At 32.1% G+C, this 17295-nt stretch overlaps 1 protein-coding gene across 1 annotated transcript in view; it reads right to left on the bottom strand.

Moving 5' to 3' along the window:
- The window catches only part of MS3_00006225 (uncharacterized protein), a gene marked incomplete at its 5' end in the record, with an annotated part of 43801 nt that overhangs the window by 12377 nt on the left and 14129 nt on the right, over nucleotides 1–17295 (bottom strand). Inside the window, one exon of the mRNA XM_012941491.2 lies at nucleotides 6278–7422. Coding sequence (XP_012796945.1) covers nucleotides 6278–7422 — 1145 coding nt within the window. The remainder of the gene's footprint in view (nucleotides 1–6277; nucleotides 7423–17295) is intronic.

Below are 17295 nucleotides of genomic sequence, written 5' to 3'. Positions count from 1 at the left end.
GTGCTTGCCTATCACTCTTGTGGATTCTATTAATCATGAACAATACACACTATTCCAACGAATTGTAATCTGGCTTCTAAATATTATCGAGTAAATTCACAGTGATTCTGAGAGAACTGACCTTCTAAAATACACAGTTCACGGGACATCATAAATTGTAGTCATAAATGGGAATTATTCTCTACAGTTGTATTCATCTTGACTATCTTTATCGGGTGACCTCTGGTATTGTGATGGATTAAACTCTTCTCACACCTTCATAGGTTGGGTTTATGTCAATATATCTGTGAACTGTTGATCTATCTAATTGAGACACTTCTAAAATTCCTCAGGGATTCTTATAGTCTTTTGTCCGGAATGCTGATGTTTTCCTAATCAAATTAATGTCCATAGTTGTCTGAATGTATTGATAATAATAATGATATCCTTACTGTTAATCTACGTTCATTTTTACATAGGCGAATGGCGCATCCCCTTTGTTCAATTCAGTTTTTATCGCAGTTTTTCAGTTTATCTTGTAGCTGATACTGGTCATTTTGTCCTTCTAAAATTAAGGTCAATAATCTTCAAAAAAAGGAATATATTCGAATAGGTTTAATTAAATTAGTTGAATTACTCCAATTATTTGAAATGAATAAAACGAATTTAAATGAACATGTGATACATAAAATTTATTGGACATTGAATTCATTCACACAGTCCATTATTAGTTACGCTTTGATCCTATTTAATCTTAATATGATTTCATTTGAAAATCATCTGATGCAGAAAGTGTAACTCTAATACTATAAACTACATAGAATTGCATATTTCCACTGATAAAATAACGATTTGTAAGAAGCAGAAAAAAAAAGGATTCTTCAAAAACATATTAGTACATTAATACTTCAATAGTGAAAAGAAAAATGAAAGTGAACATACGAATTATTTAAAGTAAAATAATCTTTAAATACACTTGGATCTTCCAATTGTTGTTTAAGACTGCAATTGATCAGTCTCTTATTGACATATGTGCATCCTGTATGGACTGCCTCTATATATTGCCTTAATTCATAAACAGGGGAATCTAGGACGCACAATCCTAAACAACGATGGGAAGATACAAGTAAAACAACAAGTGAATTTAAACTTCATCCTATTGCACAAGCAGGTGGCTATTAGGAGTTAGTAGGCGAATGGATAACGCTATGGTATTTGAAGCTAACGGTACTAGGTTTGAGTCCTGGAGTCAACATCAACTCTAGGATACAGATACATCTAGTTGATGAGTACCAAACAGAATGAAACGCGCGCTCTAGATTCTATTGCTAGCCAACATCCGTCTTTACTTATAAAATAATCTTTGTTAATGCATTGGTCTTGTTAAAGTCAAATTTCTAATTTCCAATAATAACTAATTAAATGTAATAAGTAAATAATGGTATATTCTTGGAATTATATTCACCATTCTCTCTCTCTCCATATATATCTGATGTTTTGGTATAAGCTGACCAATGAATTTTGTCCAGTATCGTGTTTATCTAGCCTTTTAGCAGTGATTAGATTGTACATATCATGTTGTAATGCAATTATTAGTCTAATGGACTCTATATTTAGTGTACTATTTCGATATATTAAGGGTTTTGAGGTAACCTGTAGGGAATTTTTTTCGACCTACGTTTCGTTATAGCTAGTACATGTTAACACGATGTGACTGTAGTCTTGAGGTAACTGATGGATCACGTAGAATTACGTTCCACTTCATTAAGTTTCACAATCTGAAAATATACCTCTGAGTTATTCGGGCCACTATCTTTAAAAATACAATCGTCATTGGTTCAGTTTTTTTGATCCTGTGATTTGACGTCAACTTTCATCATGAATAAGTTTTAATTCATTTTGAACTCATCACACTACTTCATCGCTTAGATAATTGTGTCCTGTCGCTGAACGGTTAGAAAATGTAGGAAAAAAATATATTCAGCATGATTCTAAATATTATGTTACTTAATACTATGGGATATTTACAGCCTATAAAAAAACTGACTTTTACAAAGACCCAGAACAATGTCATCTAGTGCCCTATTAAGAAGCATTATCATTGAGATTTTTAATCCATAACTGATTTCTGTAAGACTGAACCGCAAGCAGGAAATTTCAGTTATTTAGTAACTGTGATCATGTTGTTCAGTAAGTTATATGAACTCAAAATGTTATTATTGCAAACATGATGGCTGTATATTCAAACATTTTGATCATCAACATAACAGTTGATAAAATGAAGCATTTACATTAAATTCTGAGTTATTAACACCTATTGTCTTTCGCCAATTTTAAACTCAGATAACTATTGGTTTCCAAAAAAAATGATGTTGAAGATCATAAAAGTCACTTTGTCTAGTTCCTAATGTTAGTCGAATTCCGTTGACTAAATGTACAATGTTGTCACTGTGTTGAAGAACTAGATAAACAAAGTATGCAGCAAGTCTTCATTGCATTCTTGAATACCAATAATCGATTAGCACTAAAAACTAGATATATTACTGATTGTTACCTAATAATCAATATTGGTGTAAATAATATACATGTCTAATAATTCAGTAATAGTGACTTTAATAATGAAATTCTTAGATAACTAATCAGAATCTAAACATCAATTCATATATAAGTGAATCATATTATCTCCATCATATTACTATCTAAACTTTATTTAATTAATGCGTTAATCAATCAGTTTCTTAGGAATCGAATATAATTTCATTGATTGAATAAGTTAATTTGACTGGATACCAAGATTATGCAAAGAAGAAAGTAACTGGCGACATTATTGATGTTACCGCTTAATCTTAACACTAATTATATACAAGGATGACTAAGAACTAAGTATTTATAAACAAACTAGAGTTCAATCTTTTCGGTCTGAATGAATTATGTTAAACAATTTCCATCAAAATTAATTCGAATAAACAATAACAATACTTTAAAGTGTTTATTGTAAGTTAGAAACATGCTGTGCATATATGACATTCAATAGACAGTTTTACCGTCCATGCATACAGGTGAAGTATAGTGAATGTATGTCGATGATTGTATTGTAGTCAACAAACAAATAGAATGGTCGCTTTTTTTGTGCAGGCAGCTAAATATGATATAGAATACATCAATGCTTTATACAGAAGGGTAAGAAACACATTGATTTGATGAATTGTATGGTAAAGATCAGAAGTTTCAACTCTTCATTTTGTAAAAACGTGCAATTTGTGGTAACCATAATTATTCATCGTAAGGTGATAGTGAATTAAAGAAATAGTCATCTAAACTTGGATCAACAGAAAATATAAATCAACATAATTCGGTCGAAATTCGTGTTTGAATTGGTTTCGTCTATGGACTTATATTAATTAGGGGTTCCGTCGAAGATCTGAGCATTGGATAAACGTTTCGTTCTAGTATGAGACCCTTAAACAGTGTGGAACCGTGGGATGGAAAATATAATGTTTAGGATGTTAGGTCGTGACAAGCCATCAGTCAGAATCCTAATCCTAATTTGGTCAACTTTGAGTCTGGTATTTACTCCATAGCTTACTGTCTCTGATTCGGCTGATTATACGTCAGAAAACCATTAAATTTGAGTCAACAGCTAAGTTTCTATTGGTCCACTAATTACAAGCTTCTCTCTATGCCTTGCCCAAGAGCCCTAAGAGCAGCAACCAGCCTCCACTAAACCTATATTTTTATAGACGTGGTTTGTATACAGACACGACTAAATGAAAAATAACAGCTATACATAAACAAGCCTAAAGTGGAGACAGTAAGTAAGAGACTAAGATCAAAATAAGGGTTAATAAATTGTGTGACCGTAGCTTATGCATCAACTAAAAGCTTCCGATAAATGGAATACATATACATAGTAATCTAGTTACCGAGTTACTGTAAGACAAAATTATAATTATTAGTAATTTGAAAAGACCAGTCCCAACTTCTACAATATTCGTCCCCTCATAACATAGGGAAGTTGAATGACAGAAGAACTACAGTCTCCTTTCAAATAAATAAGCACTGGCAATTGAAAAAACAGAAAACTAGTTTTTAAGTCTTTTATATTTATAATTATCCGTAAATTCATTCAATGGAAGTATTTGAGACATTCAAACAATAATATTCCACATGTTGTGTTAATTTTTATAAAGTTCTTCAAGCATACAGTACTGAGTGGTTAAAGAATAGTTTATCATCTAGGTATGTTATTTACAAGATTCTATGGAATTGTGAACATAATTATGGTAGATATTAGCTTACACCAAGTTCAATACTAGTAGTAATTTTCTAGTTAAATTTGTGTCTTTAGTACTTCAGTCAAGATAAAAAGAGAGTAGTAAGCAAATGTATTTCTAGCCATAATCCTTCGACAAAAATGTAACTAATCTAGTTTATTGTAACAATATGCACTAAATTTTACTTGAAATCAACCAAATTACATTGGAATTCTACAAATAGAACAAAATAATTTCAAAGAAATGAATCATTAATATACAGTTGATACAGTTGGCATTTTAAAGGTGGATATTTCGACCATTTCTTTCAACTATCATTCTTTTTAATGAAGCTCTATATGAGATGGCATTCAGTTGTTGTATATAAAGATAAGTTTAACTTGAAAATACATATTTGGTATTGTAGAAAAATGGAATTAGTTTATTTGATTTTTCTCTCCTAATTCATGAATGATACCAGTCAAGTTTTGTTACTTAACGTGTTATGTACTCGACACTTAGGATCGACATATTTCTTCAGTTTACATCGACTTAAGTGTAAACAAAGATTCATCCAAAATCAATAATATTGTATTTAATTCAATTTTGTTAAGGTTTTCTATCTACAAACTTTTATGAAGTATATTAATTCGTGTTTCATCATATAAGAACTGTAACACAAAAACTAAATGCCATTGAAATCTTACATTAATTATAGAAAACTAAACTGCTTACTAAAGTCTTCCAGTTTAAAAAAGCCTTTTTCTGTTTTAATTGTTATCAGAATATTAATTCGTTACGTTAAATTAACTTGAATTGACTTATCACTACCCACTTGACCTTTATGGGGACGTATATTCAGTGATTTTTGCAACGACAAAATAAAAACCGCATTTTTTCTCTAATTTGTCACACTTTATATGTAACCACATTTTTATTCAAAATCTATAGTTTTTTTGTATCACTTGTTAAAAAACGATGATAATTGTTTGGATACATATATGGATATTCTACCGCCTTGGTTAAAAAAAACGTTATCTCCACCGTCTGTTCTTCTGCTTTATTGTCCATGTTCTTTGATTGAAGACTATAATAGTGTTATAACGTCCTTTTATGCCTTCCTACACTATGTTGGATTTTGGCCCGGATTATTATTAAATAATACTATTGGATTCAATCTTTCACATTACGCCGTTGGTACAACACGTGCAGAGGAATCTTCACTAACCAAGTGAACTCATTTGTGGTTGTTATCTCAGAGAGCGGCTTACAAGTAACATTCATGTCATAATAACTGTTATTATCTTGTTGTTTAATATATTATTTGTATTCTAACTGTAATTTGTTAACTTTTGGTTTTACTCATAGACAGACACCTAGGGTTTTACTGTTAACTCTTTTGGTATATTATTAATAACCTTGCGTATCGATATATCTTGAATAAACTCTTTTGCTGGGATCCACCACACCTTCGAATTCAATTCAGTTCATTGGGGATTCAGACAAGAAAACTCAACAAAATAGCTAGTGAGGTGACACAAAAATGAAAACTATAAATCACTTGATTATGTTACAGCTGATGTGAACAGAGAAGTAGAGAAGCCATGATGAACAAAGGAAGCTATTTTTGTGGACATCAATTCATTTAATTCAACGTCCCTAGGTTATTCTATAAACACTGAGCTTTCTTTTGATTCATGATTCATAACCATATCCTTTTTTATTACAAAGCTATTGTAATTTAAAAGTAGTCGTTTATACTTCTTTTTTCTACCCTAATGCATGGTTTGGACATAAGTGTACTTTCCTAATTGCTTGTACGTTGTGGTCGTGTTACTCATCTAACTATTCATGCATTTCCTTGCACTCATCTGAATCAGAAATCAGGAATAAATAGAGTAGTGTTCCAGCTGACTCGTTTTCTCTCGCTTGTGATTACTGGAACTATGGGGTATTTCGACCATACTTTAGAAACATTTGTTCACAAAGGAAGCATTATAGTATTACCAAACAATGATGATATTTAAAATTGTGTACTGACTTACTTCTTCCATGAAATGTTCTGCAGTATCATGAATTCTTTGTTCAATTCTATGTATAATATTAGCAGCATCTCGGACGTTATGTAACTGAGATTGAACTTTTCCAATACGTTGACATGTAGTATCTAAATTTCTACTTATTTCATGTCGTAATTTTGCAACAGCTTCACCGAAACTTGTTACTTCATGTTCACGATGTGCATTAAATGTGCATAGAACACATATACACATTGAACAAGCTTCACAATAAAATCGTACAGTTTCACCTGGATGATCTTTACATTCAATATCACTATGTGATTGTAACTCAAATGTCGCATGATCTTTAGTAACTTTAGTATTTCTATGTCGTTGAACACATTCATCACATAGAAGTTTATTACAATCTAAACATTTCGATGTTGCTTTTGGTGAAATATTTAAACAAGCTGAACTAGCGCGTTGTTGACTACTACCGTTATAATTGTCATTAGTATTAGTTAGGCTATTGATTTCTGATGAATTTGTTTTATTCAATGGTTCACTTGAATGTCCTCTATCAATTCGACTTACTTGTGAACAAATTTCACATTCTCCATAACGTAATTGCTTCCTTTCCAAATTTGGTAACTGATGTAATGAATCAATACTTTCGTTAACAGTGGTTGATACTTGTCTACTATTTTCTATTCTATTGTTAATTCTACAAGTAGTCGGACTACCAATAATTGTAGCTGTTGATGAACCATTCGATGATGCTCTTTGTCGTAGTACTAAATCAGTTAGACCAGAAATTAGAAAATTATCTGGTAATCGTTTAACACCACCTAATGGAAGTTGTGTACGTTTTCGACATAATGGGCAAGTGAAATCGCGATAATCTGTATACTTATTATAAGTAACTTCAGCTGATATATGCTTTTCAATACATTTTGCACAGAATGTATGCAAACACGCAAGACATTTTGGATTTGTATAACTATCGAAGCATATTTTACAAACAAGAAATTCATCATGTATTTCTTGAGCTAATCGACCAGCTACTGTACCTAAAAATGGATCATTCGCTAAACGAGCTGTATCAATTCTTGGTAGATTTTCAGCTAAAAGATCTTCACATTGTTTTGGTGAAGATGATTTAACATTAGCCCCAGCCTCATCATGATGAACTACAAAGAAAGAAAAAAAACATTATTATGTTAGGCTAAAATCTAGCAATAATTTTATGGATAAAAAGTATCCCTTTATCAAACGATCAAGGTTCGCTGCAAGCTGAATATTTACATAACTCGACTCGTTCTATATTAACCCCTCATGTTGATATTTTTATACCTGATTTGATCATTTAATAACTGAATACTGGAAAATGTTATTAGGGAGTAGTAGAACTGAGACAAAAATGATACAGTTTAGCCAAATTTGCTGATTATTTAAAACGTTTCAGGCAAATTAGTTGTGAATACACTGTGCATTATTTTTTTTCGCTTTACAACTAAAATCATTTTTACAATATCATATCACAGTAACCATTAGTATGAACTACTGGGACATTAGATAACAACTGAGATTAGTTCAGCAGATATATCAGTTGGATTTATGAATAAGTATCATTATTTTTGTGTCATTGTTTGGTAATCTCTTCTATTTTAAAACTACTTTGTCAATGATTAAATACCTGAAATATGAGGTCACTAACTAGAGGTTATCTGTAAAGTTTTAAATTTTCATGAAATGTTTCTTTTTCAATACTTTTCGTTATTCTCTTGTTCATTTAGTGGGTAATTGCTATACATTGAAGTTTAGTTTTTCCTAATGATTTCACTCGATTATACACAAATTCAATTTATTTGATGAGAAACATAAGTATATTAATAGTAAAAACATGGTATAAAATGCGTCATATAAACGAAATCTTGATTTACAGCGTCCATCAACTAAATGGATTCAAAATTGATGAAGTAAGGTATACCTAGTGAGCATTCAAAACATTACTGCTAATCTCATCCCATGATTATTTTATAAACATCATAATTATATAAGTTATTACCTACACATATTCAATGAGGGTATCGATGGTTAAGATTGAGCTACGTGAATTATATTAAGCTTAAATATTCCTACCACTCATTCCTTTATATTGGGACTTTTTTAAAGGTGTAATTATTTTAATCTTAACTACAAATCGTATTTAATATAGACTTCAGTCTTTTTAATCTATTTTTGTACTGGTTGCTTAAACCCTTCCATAGATATTGTAGGATACAATCAAACGGTCACTTTGGCGTATGTGTATCTTGTTCAGATTCCTTCGATATTGCCACTGTATCAAAGACATTTTGATAGTGACCAGACTCAGTAGTTAAGTGGATAACGCACTAAAGACCTGAAATAAAAGGTGGAGGGTTCGAGTCCCAATGTGAACATCTATACTATGACGCAAGTGCATCCAAATGACTAGTTCAAAATAAGACGAAATGCTCATCTTGACTTTCATTGCTAAACACTGTCCAACTATGCTTTGAATGTTTATTTTTTAGATCTTTGTTCATTTACTTGATTGTTGACAAGTGGTTTATAATTTGCATACTTTGAGTGGATATATGATTATAAATATTAGTTTCAAGTCCCTTATTATATATCTATGTACTCAATCAATATAATCAATTGAGTAATGGTTCTATTTTCTATTTTGTTAGAATTTCGGAGGTTTAGTCTTATGATCATAAGTTGAGTCTTCCTTTGATTTCTTCTTAGCTAACTAGAAAATGGCCCCCTTAATGAGATTATCGATAATCTAGATTTATACTGCCATCACATAGACGAGACATTTGTAGTGACCTACTTTTATCAAGAGAACGCGATTGGTGTATTGGAAACAATTATTATTATAACCAATTGTAGCAGGTATTGTTTTACCGTACTTGTTTGTTTAACTGTACCAAAACACATACATTTTTTCCGCTGATTGTGGCCTTGCACGAATTCGGTTACGCTCAGTAAGCATACTTGTAACCTGGCACGATCTCGGTGTTCTTTCGATACCACGAGATCGCCAACAAACACATCTCGACTATAGCTACCAACTGCCTTCTGATATTTGACCTACGGAGGATCTTATCGGTTAACTGGTACGTAGTCTTCCTGTAGTGGTGATCATAGTCAACCGCGACTCGACGCCACACTACAAATTCATTATTGTACATCAAAATATTATTTCAATCCCTCTATTCATTGAATTATTCTAGCAAAGCTTTTGATGTTACAATAGCAATAAGATATTTTGTCGGCTAGGATTTGGATATTCTCTTTGTTTATATTGAGAATTAGATTCCAACCAATCTCTACAGGGCTTTGTGATTTTTGAGTAAATTAACTCCATAATGCTACTGACTTGTAAGTTCCTATAAATTTAGAGTGAAGCTAATGATGGAATCTAGGATTCTCGTTTCGTCTCACTTGGGACCTATGAGTTGGATTTTTCTAAATCCTGGTGACGTCCACACCGAGGCTTGAACCTAATCACCATAGCTTCAAATGCTTGTATTTTATTCATACTAACTATCTGGAGTCTTTAAGATGAACAACGAGTAAAATATAAACCATAACATGTGACTTCATCCACGGTGAACAAATTTTCGGCTATCTAGATTCAGTAGATTAATGCATTAAGTATTCATATTTCAAACAAACACATACTAGGCCCGAGTCCTAATGTGAACAACAACACCAGGATAAAGAATTATCCATCCAAGGAATCCTAAGTAGGATGAAACACACTCTTTGGATTCTTATATTAAACACAATCCAAATATGTCATTTTATGCATCTTGTCGATTAAACGTGATAAAACTTTTATCATTGATTATTATCCTTTCTGTTGACTTTCTTAGATTACTTTCACTATTTTGTACGTTTAAGGCTGTATTTATAGACAACAATAATTACACAGATTTCCCGTTTATATGTAAATGACTTATTATCTGATCAATAATCCTCTTCTTTTTTTGCCCTTTATCTTTCACGTATTTAAGGCATATTCACTTTAAAACCATACTATTTCTTTGGATACATTTTGATAGACAATTTATTTCCTTGATAACTGGTTGGGTGTTCTCTGATAACATTTGAACAATGTTTACATATTCCTACCTCATGTGTTCAATAATATATATATATATATATATATATATATATATATATATATATATCAGTAAGTAAAGATAGGAGGAAGAACTATGCTGATCAATGAATCATTATAGGATATTTCCCAATTTTTTTGTGGTGAAGCTATCTATACAAGCTGTATACAGTTATAAAAACCAGAATCTAAAGATTAATATCATGTGTCTTCTTTTATGACAAGTGAAAGGAAAGGATCTTCATAAGAAAAAGCTGTTTAATGTGTTCATTATAAATAAATATCATTTAATAAGAAGCATAGAATCACAATTGATTGATCACTGGGTGGTGATCAATCTCATGCTTGTCTAGTCCTTAATAGTGCAGATCGAATGCTATCGATCATGTTGCAATGTGGCCACCAGTCTAGGTGACTCGACACTGCGGGCACTATGTATTGAGATTAGATGGTGGTTGGAGGTAGTCAACAGGAAACCCTGGACCCGGGTTTCGTGCTACTTGGCACTCGTCAGCAAGGTGTACCTGTAATCTTGAGGGAACTGGTGCTCCCTGGCGGATTCGATCTCGTGTCACCCAGCTTCACAGTCAGAGACGTTACCACTGAGCTATCCGAGCCGTGACTAACCTCCTGTAGGACTGAGATGTAATCACAATTGGTCCAGGGTTTCCTGTTGACTACCTCCAACCACCATCTAATCTCAATACATAGTGCCCGCAGTGTCGAGTCACCTAGACTGGTGGCCACATTGCAACATGATCGATAGCATTCGATCTGCACTATTAAGGACTAGACAAGCATGAGATTGATCACCACCCAGTGATCAATCAATTGTGATTACATCTCAGTCCTACAGGAGGTTAGTCACAGCTCGGATAGCTCAGTGGTAACGTCTCTGACTGTGAAGCTGGGTGACACGAGATCGAATCCGCCAGGGAGCACCAGTTCCCTCAAGATTACAGGTACACCTTGCTGACGAGTGCCAAGTAGCACGAAACCCGGGTCCAGGGTTTCCTGTTGACTACCTCCAACCACCATCTGAAGCATAGAATGTCTAGTCTAAAGACTTTGACATAGTTGATAAAAACAATATCATAAATTATAAACTAATTCGTATTATGACTGTTTCAAGTTTCAATAGAAATGAATGCTTATTATTAGAATGAAGATTTGTGGAGATTGTAGTGATTTTAATAGTTGAACTTGCAAGTCGATATAAGCTAGATCTTTGGTTCGAGTCCCGAATATGAGATCGTGGATGTGCACTGTTGAAGAGTCCCATACTAGGACAAGATGGCCGTCCAACACTTCCAGGTTTCTAACATCAATCGATTAATCACCTCAATCAAAAACTGATTCTTTTGTTGGGAAATTCCTGTATCTTTGTCTAATAATATCTTGTTTCTAACTTTCATTTTCAGTTCCAAAAATACATATTGACGTCATTGCATATAATATGATCAGACACACATATGGCTTGTTATTACATAATTGTTGAATAATAATAATAATAATAATAATAATAATAATAATCCTAAAACATAAATATTTATCATATACATTCTAGTCATTTTCAAAGTTTTTAGGTCATGTAAAAATTAAGTAGATTAATATAGTTTAGGATGCATCTAGTAGCTTGCCAAAAACTATCTTATTTAATTAATTAAGGTTGATTATATATAAACAAACATTTAATTGCAGTACATATCTATAAATTTTTCCTACTGAATATTACAATCATTGTATATGTATCTTATGCGGATGGATAGTTATTTAATTAAGGAAGAACTATACAATATGTATATATGGGGAAATATTTTTTTGTTGGATAATAGTCAACAAATATTTAACAACATAATTGGGAATTTAGGTGAATTCCCAGCATGTGTTGAAGAGATTAATTTATCACATTGATGTAAGATATTTAAAGACAATATTGATTAAGTACAGTTTTAGGTTATACGATTGAAGATGAAGATTTGGAGCTCGGATAATGGTCATGTTTTGACAAAGATGTCATAGGATTATGCCTTATGAATCAAAATATTAAAAACGTTGATTAAACCAACCAGAATCGTTTTCTCATAAGATGTAAAACTTTCAATGTTTACTTATCAGTATCAAATGGTTTTATGCAAAGATGGATAGTGGCTAGCAGTAGAATCCAGGATGCGCGTCTCATTCTATTTGAGACTCGTCAGTTGGATGTACCTGCATCACTAAGTTGATGTTCACTCCGGGACTCAAACCCATCACCGTTCGCTTCAAACGCCATCGCGTTATCTACTTGCCTACTAACTCCTAACAGCCACCTGCTTGTACAATAGGATGAAGTTTAAATTCATTTGGTGTTGTTTTACTTGTATCTTCCCAAAATGAGACTGATCAATTGCAGTCCTAAATAACAATGGAAAGATACAGGTAAAACAATACCAAGTGAATTCAAATGATTTTATGTTGATAATCTTGTCCTTTATCAATTTTCATTAAGTTTCATTATCTATATTCTTTTTGATATATAACTCAATGATCGATTGACCTTTAGCTAACTGATTGATAGATTTAGAATATATTTACATGTATGTTGATTATAGTCATACATAAATTGTTGGCTTCTAGAAAGCTTCTAACGGTTAGTTTTATTCAAAACTCAATCTAATTTGTATCTACACAGTGATATATGGAATGAAATATATAAATGTTTAGAAAGTGAGGAGATGAAGAAAAAGTTTACATTGTTCCATGTAATGCTAATAACAATTTATGCAATTCAAGTATTAAGTTAAATAATATGTTACTTAATTATTCAAATGAGAGAGTTTATGTTCAACTTCAAGTGAATTTTAATTATACTTTAATGACTTATTAAGATGTGATATATCTAAAGTCTATTTGAAAGCATCATTTCACCTTCCGAAACGTTTTAATAACCCAACAACAGTTTTTCTGATAATGTTGATAGTGGGCTTGATTTGAGAATAATAGGTTACTGGAATGGATATTCTTCTGAATTTCCTGTAATTTTGTCTTGAAAATAAGAAGGGTGTAGTTGGTTTTGGCTCCTTTTTTTCATTTGTATGGAAATCATTATATTGTTATCATTGAATGATGTAACTATTGTATACTAACTGTTTGTATACTAATATTTAAGCTTCATTTAGGTTTCTTTCCCTGATTAAGGGATTCAAAGATGAAAATTATTTTTGTTCAGTTTCAACTTATTTGATGTTTTGATGTGTTGAAAAAATATTGTTAAATCAACCTGTTTGTAAATTCTAGTTGATCCCTAGATGTTGATGTCGAATAATTGAATCTTTGGTTTAATTGCCGGTATAGCTGTAATCTTGTTCTAATTGATCGAAATAGAAGTATTTCATTACCGTGAGTATTGGAAATCGTTGTCTGTTTCCAAGTATATCATAAATGATAACTTTGTCAGTTTATGGTCTAATTAATGTATGAAACTATTGTTTTAAGTTTTAGCTTATTCCTTATCGGATGGTATTCTTGGTATTCTTGTTTTCCATAATGGCTTGTTTAACAGAATTACTTAACAGTTAAACATTATTACCTTGGTGACTGTTTTTTTTAGAAATAATTTTGATGGGTTTATTGCTAAAACTACCAGTTCTTCTATTTTGATGGCGCTTTTTAGATTCTTAAATCACGGCGAATAACATCGATATGTTCAGGGATGCGTATTATTTCCAATTACTTTTTCGGGATGTTAAACTACCTGATAATATTTATGTGATTTATATAAGTCGTCGATACTCATTAACTGCATAGTTCAATTTTATAATGCTAAGCTTATTTCCATCCTATTAGGTTAATTCAGTAAAAGTATACTTTTGACAATACTTCACCAAACTAGTCAATGAAGATATTCCTAAATAGAAAAATAATTGTTCTCCAATCTGTGTTAATGTGTTAGTTTGTTTCCTCCCATTTCCCAATAAGTGGAAGGATGTAACATTAGCATTTTCTTTATTTATCTGAATACATAAATATTGGTACAAAGGGGGTACCGAATACGTATGCGCCTCACAAGTCATTTGAATTGTTTTTGTGTTGTGATACTGTTCGGTTGCCCAGACCGAAGCAGGCAGTTTCCTTAGGGGGCCACACTCGGAGCCCTCGACCCAAAAGTCTGATCCACAAAGCAGTGGAGCAACGTAAGGAGATGCAGTCCCATGGTAGCTGGTGACCAATAACTGGCTCATACTCCTGAAGCCCATGTGCGACATTGTTTTGCAATTAGGGTTTCCCAAATCCCCTAGGTGAATCCTCCGTATCCACCGACCAGGTTAATGCATTGGGAATTCGCTTCTTGTCTTCTCAGTTTCGTAAACAACGCCCCCGCCACGAGAAGTCAGTGAGTAGGATTTCCCTCTCAGTGGCTGTATTCACGTAGCCATGTGAGGTTATTTCGAGAGGGAGAGTTGATTCTCCCCACCCTCGGCCATACCAGAGCATTTGAGGGCTGTAACAAGTGATAGTCGTAAGATTTCAAATAAGAAATCAAATTAACTGTTTAATGATTTTCGGTCTGAAGTAATTTAAAATTAGAAAGTTCTATCAAGTTTTATATTCCAAGACATGAAAACTAATGGAGGACAACGATGGAGAAAATAGAACAAAATATTAAGATTATGGTTTAACATTTGATTTGATCATTACTAGTAATACCCTACACACATATTATCAAATTTTTTTCAAATACTTTCTTATTCACTGTTAATTTTATGGTTAGTTAGTACTTTTATTTTTCAATTACAGTGTGATGATCTAGTCTAAAAATTTTATTTTATAGCACAATATTGATAATTGAATAAATATTGTTATGTCGCTATGGTCTGTTAATTATCATGTAATGAGATCGCCAATTAGTACGCCGATTTATTGTCCAGACCAATGATGCATAAACCAGTATGAGTAGCCTAGAGTCAACCCTGAGTTCTTATTGTTCCTCTGAAATAGTAGCTTCTTCCCTCACCAAGTTGGTTCAGCCTAGGACCGCAACATCAACTTCTGCTATATGAACCGTGTATTTCAGATATACTTGGTTTATATACAAACAAATCAGACCACATCATACCATAAAATAGAAAATAACAATTATAAAATACCAGGTCATAAGTGGCTATGAGTGTGAGAGACTGTAACTAATGAATTATGAATAACTTAAGAATAGTAAACCGTGTAATATTAGTCAATAGATCAAATTGAAACCTAGAATAAAAGAAATATGAATAGACATACAATATAGTTACTTAACAATTATACAATGAGAATATCTATATAATAACGGTCCATTAATAAATCCTAATAGTTACCATTCACTTATTCTTCGTTCGATATACAATGTAATTCATACCTTCTTTTCTATTTCATCCATACAATAGAAATATTGAATACACTGAAACTTAGTCTTGATTTCAGACAGATATTTTCTCTTAAAAAAAATTAGATCAGTTCATTTTGGTGTTGTTTTTTTTGTTTGTCTGATTTCTGTTAAAAATTGTGTTGCCTTAGTGATATCAAGAAAAAAAGTAGTGGGGAACATGAATTGGAATATTTGTTAGACTGTGAATTTAGTGTATGTACAAGTTAAGAAATTAAATAGGGAAAGTAACTTTTTTAAAAATCATTACAGCCAATTTGATTGATATTTCATGCTTATTTAAACATAGACTATAGGCTTATTTTATGTTGCCTATGTATACATATCTAATGAATAGTTCATACTAAATAATAATGATAAGATAAAATGAGGTGAAATAAACGTTTTGTTATGTTATTTCGGGAATCAAGTTAATCTATTTGAACGTCAAAATGTCTAATACAAATAAGATAGATTAGATACTTATCATTTTAGAAGAAAAGTTACAATGAACAATCAGGGTATGATAGTGATTCACTATATGATTACATAGCTGAACACTGGTAATCTCCAGATTCATTAAAAAAATCTCAATTTTATATTTATATTAGAAGGGGTTTTGTGGAGATGTTAGTAATTTCCATAGTTGAAATCATGAGTTATTTGAAGCTAGACCACCTTGGAAAACCTGGAAGCACTGGACTGATAGGTCCTGGTTTCGAATCTCGCGAGGGACAGGATTGGGGATGAGCAATGCTGAGGAGTCCCATACTAGGACCAAACGGCCGTCCAGTGCTTCCAGGTTTTCCATGGTGGTCTAGCTTCAATTGACTCATGATTTCAACTATTGAAATTATATTTATATCTTTACTTAATAAGTTTTCAAATGAACTCAATTTATGTTTATTTATGGATGCCAGTTTAGTGGTCTAGAGGTTAAGCGTTCATGCGCGAGACCGAAAGTCGTGTGTTTGATTCCATCATGCGGGGTCGTGAATGTGCACTGCTGAAGAGTCCCATAATAGAACAAAACGGTCGTCCAGTGCTTCTAGGTTTTCAATGATCGTCTAGCATACATTGACTTATAGATTCAACTATTAAGATTTAGTTAAATCTCATAGCACTGAAATAATTCAATGTTCGTGTATTGTCACTAAACTTTCTGTTAACAATTGGAGATAACGTTCAGCGAAATTAGGAATGAATATTTTACCTTCTTTTGAAAAAAATTTCATAATTCTAAGTTGATTTACAGTTCATAATATTTTGATTTTTCTAATGAAAGTTGGTTTATTAAATCGAAATTGTAAAGTGACTAGAATTATTAAGTAACAGAAATTTGAACCATTCAACTAATGTGTAACAAAGTAAAAATGTAGAGAAATTAGGAAGAAATTTATAACAAGAAAACAACACAAACGAACTAGCAAACTGAGAAGTTTTCAGCAGTGATTCATTGAAAACTCAACCGATGTTCTTTAAACTGATGCTATTCAACCATTTCACGGAGATATCCCAGAT

This window comes from Schistosoma haematobium, chromosome 2 (genome assembly GCF_000699445.3).
Source record: "Schistosoma haematobium chromosome 2, whole genome shotgun sequence".
NCBI lineage: Eukaryota > Metazoa > Platyhelminthes > Trematoda > Strigeidida > Schistosomatidae > Schistosoma > Schistosoma haematobium.
The sequence above is the reverse complement of the archived record's forward strand: the minus strand, read 5'-3'. Positions and strand labels throughout refer to the sequence as shown.